At 33.4% G+C, this 16,190-nt stretch overlaps 3 protein-coding genes across 3 annotated transcripts; 2 read left to right on the plus strand and 1 right to left on the minus strand.

The window, feature by feature from the left end:
- LOC18586104 lies at positions 988–1,740 on the plus strand. Its single transcript, XM_007009292.2, has one exon. The coding sequence runs from the start codon at positions 988–990 to the stop codon at positions 1,738–1,740; it is 753 nt and encodes a 250-aa protein (XP_007009354.2).
- On the minus strand, positions 9,049–11,219 carry LOC18586107 (CASP-like protein 4D1). The gene is made up of 3 exons (XM_007009296.2): positions 11,047–11,219; positions 10,514–10,649; positions 9,049–10,175 (listed from the first exon to the last, which is right to left on the minus strand). Exons 1-3 carry the CDS (start codon positions 11,217–11,219, stop codon positions 9,960–9,962), a joined length of 525 nt encoding a protein of 174 aa, XP_007009358.2. The 3' UTR covers positions 9,049–9,959.
- On the plus strand, positions 11,688–12,484 carry LOC18586108 (structure-specific endonuclease subunit SLX1). The gene is made up of 2 exons (XM_018128761.1): positions 11,688–11,844; positions 11,892–12,484. Exons 1-2 carry the CDS (start codon positions 11,688–11,690, stop codon positions 12,482–12,484), a joined length of 750 nt encoding a protein of 249 aa, XP_017984250.1.

The following is a 16,190-nucleotide window of genomic DNA, read 5'->3' on the forward strand; positions in this document are numbered from 1 at the left end:
AAAGCTAGTTATTTATCTTTTGAAATTGGATATGAATAGATTTCTAGTACTATATCAGACAAACATAGTATTATCTACATATATAATTTCTTTGTACCAAGCTGATCAAATTAGCATATAATAAAATTTTACTTTTCAAAAAAAAAAAGCACTGTTAAAACTAAATGACGATGTTCATCACCTGCATCAACTCGAGTTGAAGCATAGTTCCTTTCTTCGTAAAATACTTATATACTTTCGATTGAGTCAAGTATTTAATTACTTATAATTTTTTGTTATTGGACTATAAATCATGTTGCTATACAACTATAAAAAGAAAGTAATTTGCATTTTTCTACAAAAATAAATTTGTTTTTTTTTTTAAATTTTGGATCATAAGAAAGATCCATATAATTGTTATTGGATCCTTATGATTACTCTCATATAATGCCTTGATTTGAAAATTTTACTAAAGTTATATCAGATTGTTGATTTTTAATTTTAAATAGTATACTATATATGTAAATTATTTAATTATTTATTTATATTTTTTTTTCTCACAGAACTGGGTGCGAATCCTCAGCCCTTAATTCGCTAATGAAAAGAAAAAATCTTTCTTTGGATTCAAACTGCCAAAGCAAGGAAAGCTCAATTAAATCAAGCTAGAAAAGTGCTAGAAGAATCGTTTCAATTCTTCCGAAAACTTAAGCTAAGGTATAACAATACCAGAACACAGTACAACAGGAAATTTCTTGTTATTTATGGCTACGCAGGAAGGAAGGAAAAGTCGCAGAACTGGGGAAGAAATAACATATGAAAGAGGATTGATTGTGATCCCTGATCAAAGCTTACGCGGTTATGCCGAGGTTAATGTGTATAAATACTTTCATGTAGGCTCTTCTCCATTATCATCAGACTCCAGTTTATCAATTATATCAAAGAAAAATACTCATATCGATCCAGCTTTCTTGATCTGCTCATACAGATATATAAATCTTTGCAGAAGACATGCCAGTGTTGCTAAAACTAAAGGTCGATGGTCACCCACACCAGCTTGAGTTGAAAAACAGCAAAGTTCCTTTCTATTGCGATGGATGCATGGAGCTAGGATTTGGATTTTGCTACCAATGTCCCAACAAGGACTGCGATTATATTCTCCATGAGACGTGTGGGATTCGTCGGCCTCAGACATTTCACAAATTTTTTGAGACCTGCGACTTCAAATTTCACAAGGAAAATCCACTGGGAGGCACCCGAGTCTGCGACGCCTGTGCCTTGGAGATACAAGGCTTATTGTACCAGTGCTCCCATGGGGATAAAGATTTACATCCCTGCTGCGCAAACCTTCCACCGGTCTTTTCCCTCCCGGGTCTCGACATGGAAATCTACCTACGCAAAGAGATCAAATCGAAATGCTTAAAATGCCAAAGCAGGAAAAGATCATCAGGCAAAGTCCAGGGTTGGTCCTATGTTTCTTCGGATGGTGCGTACTGTTACCATGTGGCCTGCTTGAGAGGAGCCTTGCTTGAGAATTGGAAATTGGGTTATTTCCAACTTGATGTTGCTGCTGCTGCTGATGAGAATACAAAAACCCTTGCCTTGCAAAAGCTTGCTCCAAAAGAAGTAGCCCTCCAAGGTAGGGGGCAAACCTCCAAAGTAACGAAGGGTATCAAGTGGTTGATCATATTTCTCAAGCTGGTCATTTCTGCTATATTTGGAGATCCATTGTCTCTAATTGCTAACTTGTTTATCAGCCTATGAACATTTAGTGGCTAGGCTTTGATTGTTTCATCCGAACTGTGAAGATATGTTAATTTGTTTTTTCTTAGCAGATAATTGGTGATGGTATGCAATTGTTAAAATTCCTTTATGATTTTGTTGTATGGTGTTAATTTAGGCCCGTAAGCACTATGTCATTGAACCTCTTCGGTTTCAAGTGTTCAAGTGCTTTTCTAATCCTATGTGTTTTTTCCAAATGAAAACGTATCTATTTGTGTGTTTATAATTAAATTATTGCCATGCATCCTTGTTAAATTGATCACTCAAACTTTTTGGATGAAGTTTCATACTAAAATTTGTAAAATTTCTAATTTTGTTTTTAAAATTATACATTGTATATAATTTTCTTTTTGAAAGTTAAGTTTCATTGAATTGGAAGGCACCAATTACAAATTACAAATATACCGAAAGACTCTACTATTCTAGAAACCTGTTATAGATTCATGGTGGTGACACCTTCCTAAAACTCAAGACACCCTAAAAAATCAACCATGTAAATATGCTTTTACAGACGAGAACAACATCGTAAACTTGCCCAACAGCATATACAAAAGATAATCCTTAAGCAAGGAAACTATTAATCTAGAAATAACTTCTATAATTTCCTGACAAATTCAAGATTTTATATGAAAGATGGTTAAAAAAATTATAAAAATAATATATTAACTCTTATATATATAATAAAATAATAAAATTAAAAAATAACGACGGTCATCACAAGTTACCTCCCTGATGACATCTCATAAAGTCAACTTCCAAGAGGAAGCTCCCTAATGAAACGTAGGGGAGCATAGCACAGCCATGAGAAGGCCAATGTGAACAACCATCTGATCATCGGACACCAAAACGACAGAAAAGGGTACGCCAAGGGGCACTTCTTAGGTGGGGGAACACTTTCAGCTTGCAAGTTTACGTGTGAACCCTACATACATAAATTTGGGTTCGATTTTTCTGTCGTCAAACTACCTGGAAATTTTATAGTTTAAAACAAGAATGGAAAGTACGTAGATGGAAGCTGCATGCTTATTTTCCTCTGGCTTTCTCTCTACGTTTCCTTCTCCTGCCCAGAAGATTGGGAGTTGACTTGTCAAGACATACAAGTCCTGATTGTATCCAGATTGATGAGAAAAGACGGGAAAGAGCACGTGGCAGCTTTAGAAGAGACTGAGCTGACAGCAAAAGCCAAAGTGTCGACTTTGGAGGGAGCTTGGAAAGTTCGAATGGGCAAGGGCAGCATGGTAGTTTGAGGCGGAGAAATTAAGCATAAAAGGAAAATGGGGTTCATGGGCTCTGGAAATGAAAAAGGAGACGGGCCGAAGGATGGAAATGGATTGGAACAAGTAGAAGAAAAATAAGAGCCCATTCATACAGGAACCTTCTCAACACATAAATCAAATCCTACCAATTAATATACAAAATAATGGTACACCTGTATAATTGAAAGGAAGGCTTGGCTGGCTGCAGATCAGAAGAATTATCAATCAAGATTGCTTGTTGTGTCCTAGCATGGTGGTGATATGGCATCCCTTTTTAAGTATGACTGTTATCTCTTGATGAGAGTAATGATTCTTCTATGCAGTAGCGGAGGGAAGGCGATGGCAGGGTGGAAGCATCTTCGTTTTTTAATTTTTTTATTATTATATATAAAATTTAAAATATATAATATCATTATCGTTTACCCACTTTTGTTCAAAATCCTAATTATTGCTTCTATGGCCCACTCTCCCTTCTGGTGAATCGAGTTGCTGTTGATTGTCGTTTCTACTGTGGGCTGATTGAGAGGAACTACTATAGCACTTCGCTACAGGGAATAGTTTAGCTATTCTCTGTCTATTCTCACGTTTTTTGCTTTACCTCCGTTCGGTACAACGTCGTCATAAAGAATAGCTATTACTTAATAATAATTATTTTTTTAAATGAGGTAAAATTCAGATATAGTTATACTCGAGTTTTTTCATGATTTTTGCTATTCTATAGTTTAGGGGATAGCTCTGAATTATGATAAGGTTAAAATGTCTTTTATACTTTAAAAATATTATAATTTTAAATATATATATATTTTCTTTTCTTTTCATTTTCCCTTCTTCTTTCTCTCTCTTCTCATGTTCTTTCCTCTCTCATTCTCTCTCTAAGTGACACCAACGTCGGAGATAACATTCGTGGGAGCGATGACGACGACAACGACGATAGAGGTTTCACGACTGAATATGGTCGAAAAATATTAAAACGGGAGATCTAGCCAGATCTGACACTCAACGGCCAGATCTGCCTGTGGGAAGCACCGGATCTGGTGCTTCTCGACTAGATCCCACGGTTGGATTTGGCACTCCACGACCAGATCCAACTGTGGGAAAACACCGATCTGGAGCCGTAGTGGTCAGATCCGACCACATGGTACCCCAGATCGACGTTTTATTACACCGGTGGCCTTTTCGGCGATCAGCTCATGAAGAAGAAAAAAAGAAAAAGGAAAAAAATAGAATTAAAAAAAATAAATTATTTGTAAATTTTAAAATATTAATTTTTATATATAATTTTAATATTATTAAAATATTAAAATATTAATATTTTAAACTATTAATGTTTTATTTATTAAATTATTAATATATTAAACTTTTAATGAGCATAAATAAAAAATAAAAATTAACCCTATTTTAATCATAATAATATTAAATTATAAATAAAATATTATTAATTAAAATATTAATAATTAAATTATACTAAAATATTGATATTTAAATTATTAATTATTAATATTTTAATTAATTATAAATTATTAACATTTAAAAAATAAAATAAAAATAAATAATTATATATAATAAATGGTATTTTTATCTTTTTATTTTCTATTCCTTTCTTATTCCAAAGTTATTATTATCAACCAAACACTGTAATAAGTCATAATAATTATTCATACTCTATTCCATTCATTATACCAAACTACGTAATACTTATTCTATTTTATTCCCACATCATTCTATTCCCCCATAATAATTATTCTATTCAATTCCTGTTTATTTCGCGAACCAAATGTACCAATAATGCTTTGATTTTTGGAACCGGTGAGCTTCTATTGACAGGTAGTTGTAACTCTCATGTAGTTTTGATGGTTTGGCCCTTTCACCTTTGTTGCGTACTCTCTAATGAAGTGGTGTTGGAAGCGGAGATCCTCTTATGCTGAGCATATATCCATCTCATGTGTCTTCTGTAAAAACATTGATTCATTAATACAAGTATTATGTCTTTCAAATAAAAAAAAAATTGATTTGAAAGCAAATAGAATTTCCTCTCTCCGATTCTTTTCTTTTTCATAATATTTATAGAAACTCTTAAATTATTCATAAAAATTGAAATAAATTTTATTTTTTATTATATTTAATCAAGTTCATATAATTATATTTTTAATCAAATAAATTTTTATGATTCATAATTGATTAACTATCTTTAATCAAAATATCATTTATCATTTTGTACCACATGACGCTGACATAATATGTTAGCATATTATAATAGATGGTAACATGACATACTAATACTACATAATGACATGAGTATGTAACATTTTTTATCCTTCACGTTAGTGCCACTTCAATATGGATATAAAAATAACAAATAGAGTTTTGACTAATTATAATTAATTAAACCGTTAATTATAAAGAGCTATTTAATTTGATATCCAATATAAATAGTTTAGGATTTTTTTAAAAGTATTATATTTTTTTTCTTTCATGCCAACACCACTTAAAAAAAAACATGTTATCAATATTTGACATAGTCTTGGTTCTTCTTTTTTCTTTTAATCAATCGTTTTGAGGTTTTAAAGCAAATCTATCTTTTCTTTAAAAAAAAAAATGATTTATGCACTCGAGTATTTAACTTAATGAAAAATGAGTTTAAATTTTTTTTTTATTTAACTATAAAAAAATTATTATAAGAAAAACTTCTAATTAAATTTGTCAATACTTATTAATAAAAAAGGCAAAGAAAAAAATTGAAACTAGAAATGAAAGTTGATTATATTCGGATTAGTAACAAGTTGATCAAATAAAATATATGTACATATATTAATTTCTTTGTACCAAGTTGATTATATTAATAAATTTATATAATAATTTTTTTATAATTTTCCAAAAAAAATATATCTATAGATCAAATTAATATTTTGATATCTGCTTGTCATTAAAAAAATGAAAATCAAATCCTTTTACCTACTATATGTTCTTGTTTAAGAAAAAAAAATCTACTAAAAGATGCAGATGATTTATATTATATCTGTTGCAATGAGCAAGCTTCTTGCAGCTTTCTTTGCATTACAGACATCTCCCTTCCTCTGATTGCGGGACTCCTAAATTGTGCAGTTTGTTCATCCTGCTTGCCTTATGTTATGTTGGACCGTTTACGATCGGAGGCACTTGCAAGGTTTGAGTCTAGACTGGAAGATGTGCTAAAAGATTGGAGAAGAATTTGCAGCTTCTGCTAAATCATGTATTAATTCTACAATGCATGACTTTGACCAAGGATGTGAAGGTAATGTACATAATATCTTTAAGCTTCCTGGAACAAAAACTGGGCATTGATCAATCACAAAATAAAGATTCTTCAAACATTAGCATCAAACAGATAGTGTATGCTTGCAAATCTTCCATGCATGTATGTCTTTTGTCATTCATAATGAACAAAATCTTTTATAATATCAATATGATCTTTTAGATAATAGCCTTTTGGTTTTATTTTCTGCTCTTTCAGTTGCTGCCATCAGACAGTTCAATTGGGATACTTCCGAAGTCTGTAAAAAACTTCAGCATGAGATTAATTGGCGATATACAGTACTTGAAGATGCAATTCCGAAGCAGAGATCACAAGATGAGGCATTTTCTTGATCAATATCCTATTATCTTACGACCCTTTCTTCATCAATAGTTATTCCTTAAAACCATGCAACATGTATTTCCATCAACAAAACTAAATATTGAACATGTTACAGATACTCAAAGATGATTTAATAGAACCCTAAATATTGGACATGTTACTTATGTTAGGACAAAAGTTCCATCAACTAACATCCACGCATAATAATGGTGAAATCAAGGTAGTGACAGGTGATGACAGTCGTCATCTCTCAATTTTTTAATTTTTAATTTTAGTATTATTATAAATATTGTACATTATCATTTAGTCACTTTTAATGTAAAATCTTGAATCCGCCAAGTGAAAGTGAAAATAAACAATAAATCATCCAATTTAAGCCCTTAATTGAGGATTTTTTGTTTTCTTTTGCAGTCTTCCAGACCAATGCGAAGGAGGGACATAATTAAAAGAATTGGATTCCTTACATGGGCTTTTGCGAACTTAGCTACGACTGGAGATCCAAGTGATTTGATTTCTGTAATTAGTGAATTTTTTGAGAACTGGATTAATGTTTATTATTATGATCCAAAGACTGTACACACTTGTGATAATCTTAGGAAGGAGCAGAATACACATTTTTGCATATGTTTATGTACACAAAGATACAACAAAAATGATATGATGCCGAGCCATTGCAGTGTTGTGCAAATTTGAGGAAGAAAATCAGGGCAACTGCCAGTCCAAATATTCATACCTTGTTGAAATGGACTCTCTCTCAAGAATTGTTGAGAGCATAAGCCAGAATTTGTTAAAGTGACTTCGTGTACGTCAATTTGCTTATCAATAAAATTCCTGTCTTATTTTTTATACTAGTCTAATCAATTATCATGTTACCAAAATCTAGATGTCACTTGAGCATAATTGGAAATTTAAGATTAATTAAATCATATTGTTCTTCTCTTTACTTTAATCATCAGAAAATAAATATTGAACTCAATAATAATTTTTTCTTAATCGGGAGAAGGGAATTTAAACCCTATTTTTTAAACAGAATAACCAATGAATCAAATATTCAGATATTATGTTACTATTTATTTAAATTCAACATTTTAATTGTTAATTTGAGAGTTGATTTACCTTTGATTTGCTATTTTCGGCAATGGTTCTCTTCGAATATTATGGTTTCGGTGGTTCTGGCTGCTGGAATCTTTTTATTATGTAGTCTTGAGTGGTTGTTGGCCTTATTCTGCAGTCTGGTTCAAGCTTTTCTTCTCTCTGGTTTACTCTGCCTTTGCTTCTCTCTTGCTTTCCTCCCAGCTTTACTTTTCAAAAAATATATATTATTATTTGTTTATATTTATATATCCTAAAGTAATGGTAGTCAGTAAACATTGCTATCATGTCTGGATCATGATAATGGAAAACCATTGGAAGTGAAATATCAAGTCAATTTTCTATCGATAAGTTTCACAAAAACAGGCATAAAAAAGGACCAAATGAGGTCAATCTAAGCAGACTTGGGAAAACATGATGCTATGGTAGGAACCTGCCATGAAATTGGACACGAGGCAGCGAGGAAAGATAGATGGATCGAATTCTCCAAGAAAAGACAAAGACGAAGAAGGGAAAGAGAAACCCCAGTCATTTTTTATTCCTTAATTAATAGTAACAAAAAGAAATCATTCAGATGGAAGACATTTCAGTCAATGTTAGCATGCTATCAAACCTTGGTGGGCCATTTAACTACAAAAGTAATGTAATAAAGACGAAGAAGTCTTTCATTTACTAGTATTTTATAGTTGGCTTGGTTAGAATTGTGTTTGAACTCCTTAAATCTGCACTTGCCGTGATCCGAAGCCTAGGTATATCAGAATCGAGAAATTCCAAGATCTGCTTCCCTGGTTTCTGATCTGCTTATAATAGGTTTGCACTCAATGTTTGATTTGCTTTTGTTTTTACCATGCTGAATATGTACAACTTGCTAGAATTATGCTTCGATTACATTTCTTCATCATCACCATTGCTCCATTTATGGAACTCCATGGGTTTTCAATGCCTTGGTTCTTGAAGAGGATTGCCTTTTGGTTCTTGAGTTTGATTGTTTGTGTTCAGCTTTTAATTTGAGATGTTAATTGGTTCACCTTACTTCCATATATAATTTCTGCGAACGGTTCTCTTCGTCTATATATTTTGGTTCTCTGGCTTTAGTAGCTGGAAATCATTTTTTCTATGTGGTGATCTTCCAGTGGTTGATGGCCTTATTCTGCAGCCTGGTTCAAGCTTTTGTTCTCTCTGCCTTTGCTTGTGTCTTGCTTTCCTCCCAGTTTCTTTGCAATGTGTGACAAATTGAAACTGCAAGAGAAATATTAGTGGAGTTTATCCTAACAAGTTTGATTGAATTAATCAAGTTTAGTAACAAAAACTAACATGACTATGTGCCAGCCTAAAAGGCCTGAATGTTTTGCAGGAGCTCTTAGTTTAAATCCTTCAAGCGACATGATCAGAATTAAAGCGATAAATCATTCTAGTCACCAGCAGCATGATCTTCATTTGGTCCAGTCTGATTCCTTTTACATATGCAATGGATGCGGAGCTTCAGGGTTGGGACCCCGGTTTTCATGTCCCCACCGGGGCTGCTGTTTCAATCTCCACGAAGAATGCTGCGGCATTTTCACTCCTATCACCTCGCACCCATTTTTAATCAACTGTAACTTCATCTTTTCCAAATCAATGCCTTCACAAAGGCCAACATGCAATGCCTGCCGGAAGATTGTATACGGGCCAAATTACTACCGCTGCAATCACAGCAATAGGAATTTACACCTATCCTGTGCAAGGCTCCCAAGGACCATAACTGCAAGTAATGGGATGAACATGACACTTAAAAATGAGTATCAGCCTAGATGTTTATACCCAATGTGTCCAAAAACCAATTCTGGTTGGTCCTATTTCTCTGCCAATGAGCACTACAGTTATCATGCGGGTTGTTGGAAAGACCAGATGCTGAAAAATGCCAATCCTCGGGCTCAGAGGAATGGACTCCTTCCTTTGCGGAACAATGTCACTCGCCCTCATCGTCGTCATTGATCAATTTCATTTTTCTCAAAGCTTGTTTGCTGCTAGATTTGGTCATTGACGTCCAATGTCTTTGTTTTCTGTTCAGTTTGAGTTGTTTCTATTTAAATGCCTCTCGAGACTAAACTATAAATGTTGGCACATGTTCCAAGTTCTGTGACTTAAGGCAGATGGTGTAGGCATTTAATTCAATTAAAATATAAAGATTTTTCTTTTTCTTTTTATTTTTGGACTTGTTTGCAGCTCTACCAAAGATATAATATGAAACAAAACTATCGTCATCCGCTTTCATTAATCATTTTCGGGAGAGCATACGATGAGAAAACAGATAAAACGGCAGCACAGAGAAAGGCCAGGAGGAGCAAGATAGCAGAAGCGTATGCTTTATCAAAATAGTCATCGAAATCAAGCTTCCTTGCATCAGCCAATGCCTTTAGATCTTTGGTTGCACCAAAACCCGCAGCACAACTGGTAGCCATCACATAAGATAGAACCTGCCCAACATTTGTAATTCATGTATTACTTCAATGGTGTGGAAAAAGAATCCTGAATCCCGATACCTTTGTTTCAGGTTACAATCTCACAGACCTGATACCTTTGTAGTCAATGGATTACCCAGACCTTTAATTAATTAATATAAGAAAATAGAAAAGAGGACAAGATGTGGCTGGGAATTGGCAGGCCCTGTCTCCATCTAACCTGAATATAGAATATTAAGGCAGCTGTATGATATTATGGGATGATTAAGACTAACAGAAATTTAATCGCCATGACAACTGAAAAGAGACAGAAAGCAATGTGTTTGAAGCCTAGTCTGGAGTCTGGACTGTACCTTGTCACCATAGAAATCAAAAACAAAGCCGCCATCTCCACTTATCAATCGATTTCCAGTGGCAAGATGGTACAAAGAGAAAGCGGTTTGCAAGAGTGAGTATACGAGTCCAATGATGATTGAAGCAAGCACGTATCTGCAATGGATATAGATAGGGAACTGATTAATAAATTTCAGAAATTTTGAAACTAATTTTTCAAGGGGATGATTATTTAAATTCGAGATTTTTGAATTATAATCTTGAATTCTAATCTTTGGGTGTACTTTTTTAAAGTGTTTACATAAATTCGTTTGAGTATTTCGATTTTACGAATCCAAGTACATAGACTCTTTCTATGCTCGACAATCCAGCTAATTTTTTTCTTTAATTATACGAAGAGTAACAAGATCTCTAAACATGAATATAAAAATAGAAGAAAGATATGAGATCAATAACGAACAACATGAACCACTTATAGAGTTGCTTTAGGAAAACCATGGATAACTTTGATTAGCTTCTTCATGTTTTAACAATGGATGTAAACAGGACTCACCGGTAAGCATAGACATCATCGAAATGAACTTTCAACTCAAAGATTACGTCTAATGGCACGGTTGTGGTGTCGGTGACGAGTACGATGAGCGATGCTAAGAGAAGAGCAAACATGAAGACCTTCAAAACCAGAGTAATTACTCGGGGAGTTGTTGAAGGAGGTGGAGGTGCCATCTTTTAACTTCGTTGATGTTCCAATTGCCCTTACCGTTGCAATTTGCTCTCTCCATTTGCTGGAGTAGCTATATATCAGGGGCTTAGAGAGTGTTTACTGGGAAATTCTCGTCTCCATTTCAATGTGCTAACGAGTACGATTGAGGGTGTCAATTTGAGGGATTGGCATTCTCTTGTTTTATATATTGGACTATATGTAGACAAAAACAAAGCCTAGAAATAAATTGAAAAGCATTTAATATTGTCCTCTGCTTTGGTTATTGAGAATCTAAAGACGAGGAAATGATGATGATGATCCTTTAATTACTCTTGATGTAAAATCCTGAATTCATCGATGTTCTTACGATGTTACTTGAAAAGATATAAAGAAGAAAAATTATGTACTATTAATGGAGGATAGATCTTGATTGTCCGTGGGCTGTGAGACTGCGAGTCCGGGAGAGATGAGGAAGGGGAAAACCGCCCCAAATGGTGAGGGAGCGTGAGAGAGAAAGCGGAAAGCAGCAGACTCCGAATCCCTCATCAACTATTTCAGGCAGCGGCGGAAGTCAAGAGATCTTCAAGGAGGAAAAGCAGAGGAACTTTGAGAGTCTGGAGATGATGACAAGGGCAAACAAGGAGAAGGGTTCTTCGCTTGCTATCTTTTAACCTCTCTCTCCCCTCGCCATAAAGGCCACACCTATATCGGAGTTACTGTGAACCCAAGGCGTCGAATAAGGCAGCATAATGGTGAAATAGGAAGTGGTGCTTGGAGGACCAAGGGCAAACACCCCTGGGAGATGGTTATATGCATTTATGGCTTTCCAACAAATGTTTCTGCTCTTCAGTTTGAGTGGGCCTGGCCGCACCCTCAAGAATCAGTTGCTGTGAGGGAAGCAGCTGCAACTTTTAAATCCTTATCTGAAGTCGCCAATAAGATCAAGCTTGCATATACGATGCTCACCCTCCCTGCCGGGCAGAACTTGAACATCACAGTAGACTATTTCTCAACCAAATACAGAAAGGATTCTGCTTGTTGCCCAAGCTTGCCAGAGCAGATGAAAGTTCAAGCTTGCTCAATGGATGAGCTTCCCTGCTATACTGAACAAGATGAGTTTGAATACAAAGATGATTGTGATAACTCGGACGAATATGATGAAGTCAATGATACTTGTGAAACTGTCTGGGGAACATATCCAGATGAAGTGGTTAATGCTTCAGCAGATACTTGTCTTAGCAGCATTCATGAGGCTTCTCATGAAGAATTTGAAGACATTGAAGAATAGAAAACAAGAAAACCAGTGGACTCATCCACTCTTGGAGTACATAATATACAGCCACATGTTTTCATTGATTCTCCTACAAGTAAAACTTCCTCAATAGCTCTGATGGTGAGGAAATCACATCATTGTATATTAGGAGTGAACTTACCTCTGAAATAAAAAGTCAATTTGATTTTTCAAAAAGAAAAATGGAGGATAGATCTTCTCGAAACAATTTCATGCGTTTTTGTCAAACAACTTCAATGATTGTCTACTGTCTAAAAGGTAGCCTTTTGCTTTTGTAGGTTCTCTGATGCATAGGGTGGGATTGCTTAAGATGTTGAATATGTGTTTAGGATCCTATTGCCGGATGCTATAAGTTAAGAATAATTAAAAATATTATTTTTAAAAAAGAATTTTACATTTAATACACTATTTTCATTAATTTAAGAGGAGACGATGCATTAATTATATTTATTTTCCTTAAATTTCAACCCTAGTTAACATTTTACCCTTAACAAAATATATAACTACAAATACACAAAAATCATATTTGGATTTTTGCAAAATTTTAGTATGAACAATTTATTAGTAACGTAAAACCCTTTTTTTTTATCAGAAAATAAAAAATTGCAGCTATATATAAAGTTAAAATAATGTAACTAAAAAATATCATAATGACTTGAAACAAAATTTCTACTATGTTGGTAAGAACTAAGAAGCTGCCGTATATGGCCGGCCAAGGTTACTAGGGTCTGAAATCTGAATGCTAAGCTTATAATATTCCACTTAATCTAGCCCTATTGCTAGCCATGCTGTTATAGTAAACTAGCAATAGCCCTTACATAGCTCAATGTTCCAACTGGGTCAATTAGCCCAATTAGCCCTTCATATGGTAGATATACTTTGTTTGATGTGGGCTCACACCTTGCCCGGTTTCGTTGACCCAATAATTCTAGGTGGGAAAAAGAATACACTCTCCCAATTTTTTATTGTATTTTATTAGCTGCTCCTTTGAGTTAGCTTGTTGGCAATATACAGGGAACAAAGTGCAACCATTAAGCACTTAGATTATTCAAGTATTTGATTCGATAATAATTAGATATATTTTGTGTTTAAAAATTAAGTTTTGGATTTTTTAAATAAAATAATTAAAATTTATATTTATAAAAAATGTTTTGAAAAAATAATTTTTTATAATTTACTATTGAGTTGAGTGTTCGAATAGCGATTGAGTCTACTATTGAACTAAGAATTGAGTGGGGAAAGGGGGGAAGAAAAGAAAAGGAAAGAAAGTAAAAAATTTTGTTCATTTCCATAACCTCATTGCTAGAATAAGCAAATATATTAGGAGCCAATGTTGTACCATCCACCATTGTTAAATGTGTCCCAAACTCTTAACCGATAAGTAAAAGGAAGTAGTGAACAAAACTTTTTGATCTTAGCTATAATATATATATATATATATTAACTCAAAAAATTATTAATCAAAATTAATCAATCTCTTTGGGTAGATTTACTAGGACAAAATAATTATGTTTCAAATCCCTTGCACAAAATTTAAAGGCTGATCTAATCAACTTTTTAGACTAAAGTGAAGACATGACTCAATTTTTGAAAAAGCAAATGATTAAGTAGGACCATGATGTTATATATCATCACAAATTTTAATTTGGGTTTTTATTTTTATAGATTAAATATTGCTGCAGGGGGTAGGACTCTGCATGGCCCTCTTATATCTCTACACATTCCCATATTTGTTTTTTAAAGCTTCTTGTACTTTTGGGGACCAGAAATTTTTTCTCATGATCCATTTGCCTTTTAACTCCACTTTGAGAGAGCAAGAGAGCCACAAATTTAGCTGTCCATTGGCCCAAATCTTTCAGTCAAAGATTATCAGCTAATAGCCTAGGATAATACATATTCTATTCATTTTGATTTGTTTTGCTTAGTAGCATAGCATCAATGCTGTATACTGAGAATTTATATTGAGAGGAGAGCCTTTGGTAAAGGCAAGAAAATTTACTTAAGGATGAAGTATCTTTTTAGAAGTTATCTGTGGTTGGTGTTTCTTTAGAAGCTTTAAGCTCAAACCCTTGGCCACAATAAGGGGGTAATGGCTTCATAGTGCTTATATAATAAGGACAAAATCAATTTCATCGCAAAAAGCAAAAGCTAGCAATAAGATAGAAAATTGCCCACCGCCCTTTTTCCATTGCTAAGCTCCTTTTTAAAATTGGTTTCTCAAAAAGGGTTTGCTGTTGTTGCTAAGTTACATACTAACAAGTTTGTCCAAAAAGAATTCAATTTTGGGGTAGACAAAAGGATTAATTGTTTTTCTTTTAACAATAAAGGGAAGAAACAAAAAGCTCTGATATTTAATTTTAATGCTTTTTTGATACATTGTAAACATAATATTAATTCAAATTAAAATTTCTAAAATTAAATTATATATATATTAAATGATGTCCCAGGCATTCCAACTCCCATGGATAGAAAAGCCAAGAAGCCTTTCTAATTACCTTTATGTATGACATCACATTCCAATAACCTGAATATATTTTTATTTATTTTTTCCTCTATAATAAGCTGATAATTAAAAGCTCCATCACATCATCAACATCAAAAAATAAAATAAAAAAAATAAAAAAAATTAATGTAAAAAGCACATTATAATGCTTCATTTAATCGATTTCCACTTTTGAGTATGAGCTTAAGCTTAACACAAATATTCCTTTCCCAGTCAAATATAGATGGTTTTTTTTTTCCCTGGAAGAAACATCCAAAATCATCCTCTTTTTGGTTCAATCAAGATATAGCATTGATGAAGTGCATAGGGGGGGAGCTTACTAGGTTAACTATTTTAGTCAAAAACTTGACAATCTAACTCAATAGGATCTCACTTTTATGACCATTCTTTGTAATTATCCTCCAGACTTTGTATAATAATAAATAATGAAACCAAATCAATGGATTGCAAAACAAGAGTTAGTGCTTGATTGCGCAAGCTTCCAATAATATATATATGATTGATTGCATGTCCAAGGTGGGATCGAATGAAGTTGAAGTGCATGATGCAACGTTCCCACCCTCATTGCAACTTTAAATATTAACTCATTTGCATGCACTGAGATATTATTTCATATTATATATTGTACGGGGTAATGTTACTTTGCTCGACAGTCAGACAGATTGACAGTAATAAGTTCATGAATATTTACGAGTTTTCAATAATTTAGACATCGATAATTAATTAATAAGAGAAATTAGTTCAAAATCTTTTTAATTTTTTGATATTTCCAGGTTATAACAATGGAGAATTCAACCCCATGAGGTGAGGAGAGCCTAGTTCAGCTAGTTTGAATTTGTAAGATACTGATGTACTCTTTGGACTGCATTAATTATTGCCAACTTTTTCCCCTTTTCTCGTTGTGCCATTTCCCACCTACTTGATTTGAATTCCCTGCTACTATTTTCCTCATTTTTACTCCTATTTTTAACAAAAGCTATGGGAATATATTAGATTGTTTTTCTCATTTCTTAGTCCCTCCAAATTCAAGCAAATATTGAAAGTAAAGTTGAGGTCAAACACTCTTTGTACTCCTGTCTCTTGATGTGAAAAGGCAAAGTTCATTAATATATATATATATATATATATATATATATAAAANGTATTATCTATATATATATATATATAAAAGATTTTTATACCAAAGAAATTATTAGAAAA

This window comes from Theobroma cacao, chromosome 10 (genome assembly GCF_000208745.1).
Source record: "Theobroma cacao cultivar B97-61/B2 chromosome 10, Criollo_cocoa_genome_V2, whole genome shotgun sequence".
Taxonomy (NCBI): Eukaryota; Viridiplantae; Streptophyta; class Magnoliopsida; order Malvales; family Malvaceae; genus Theobroma; species Theobroma cacao.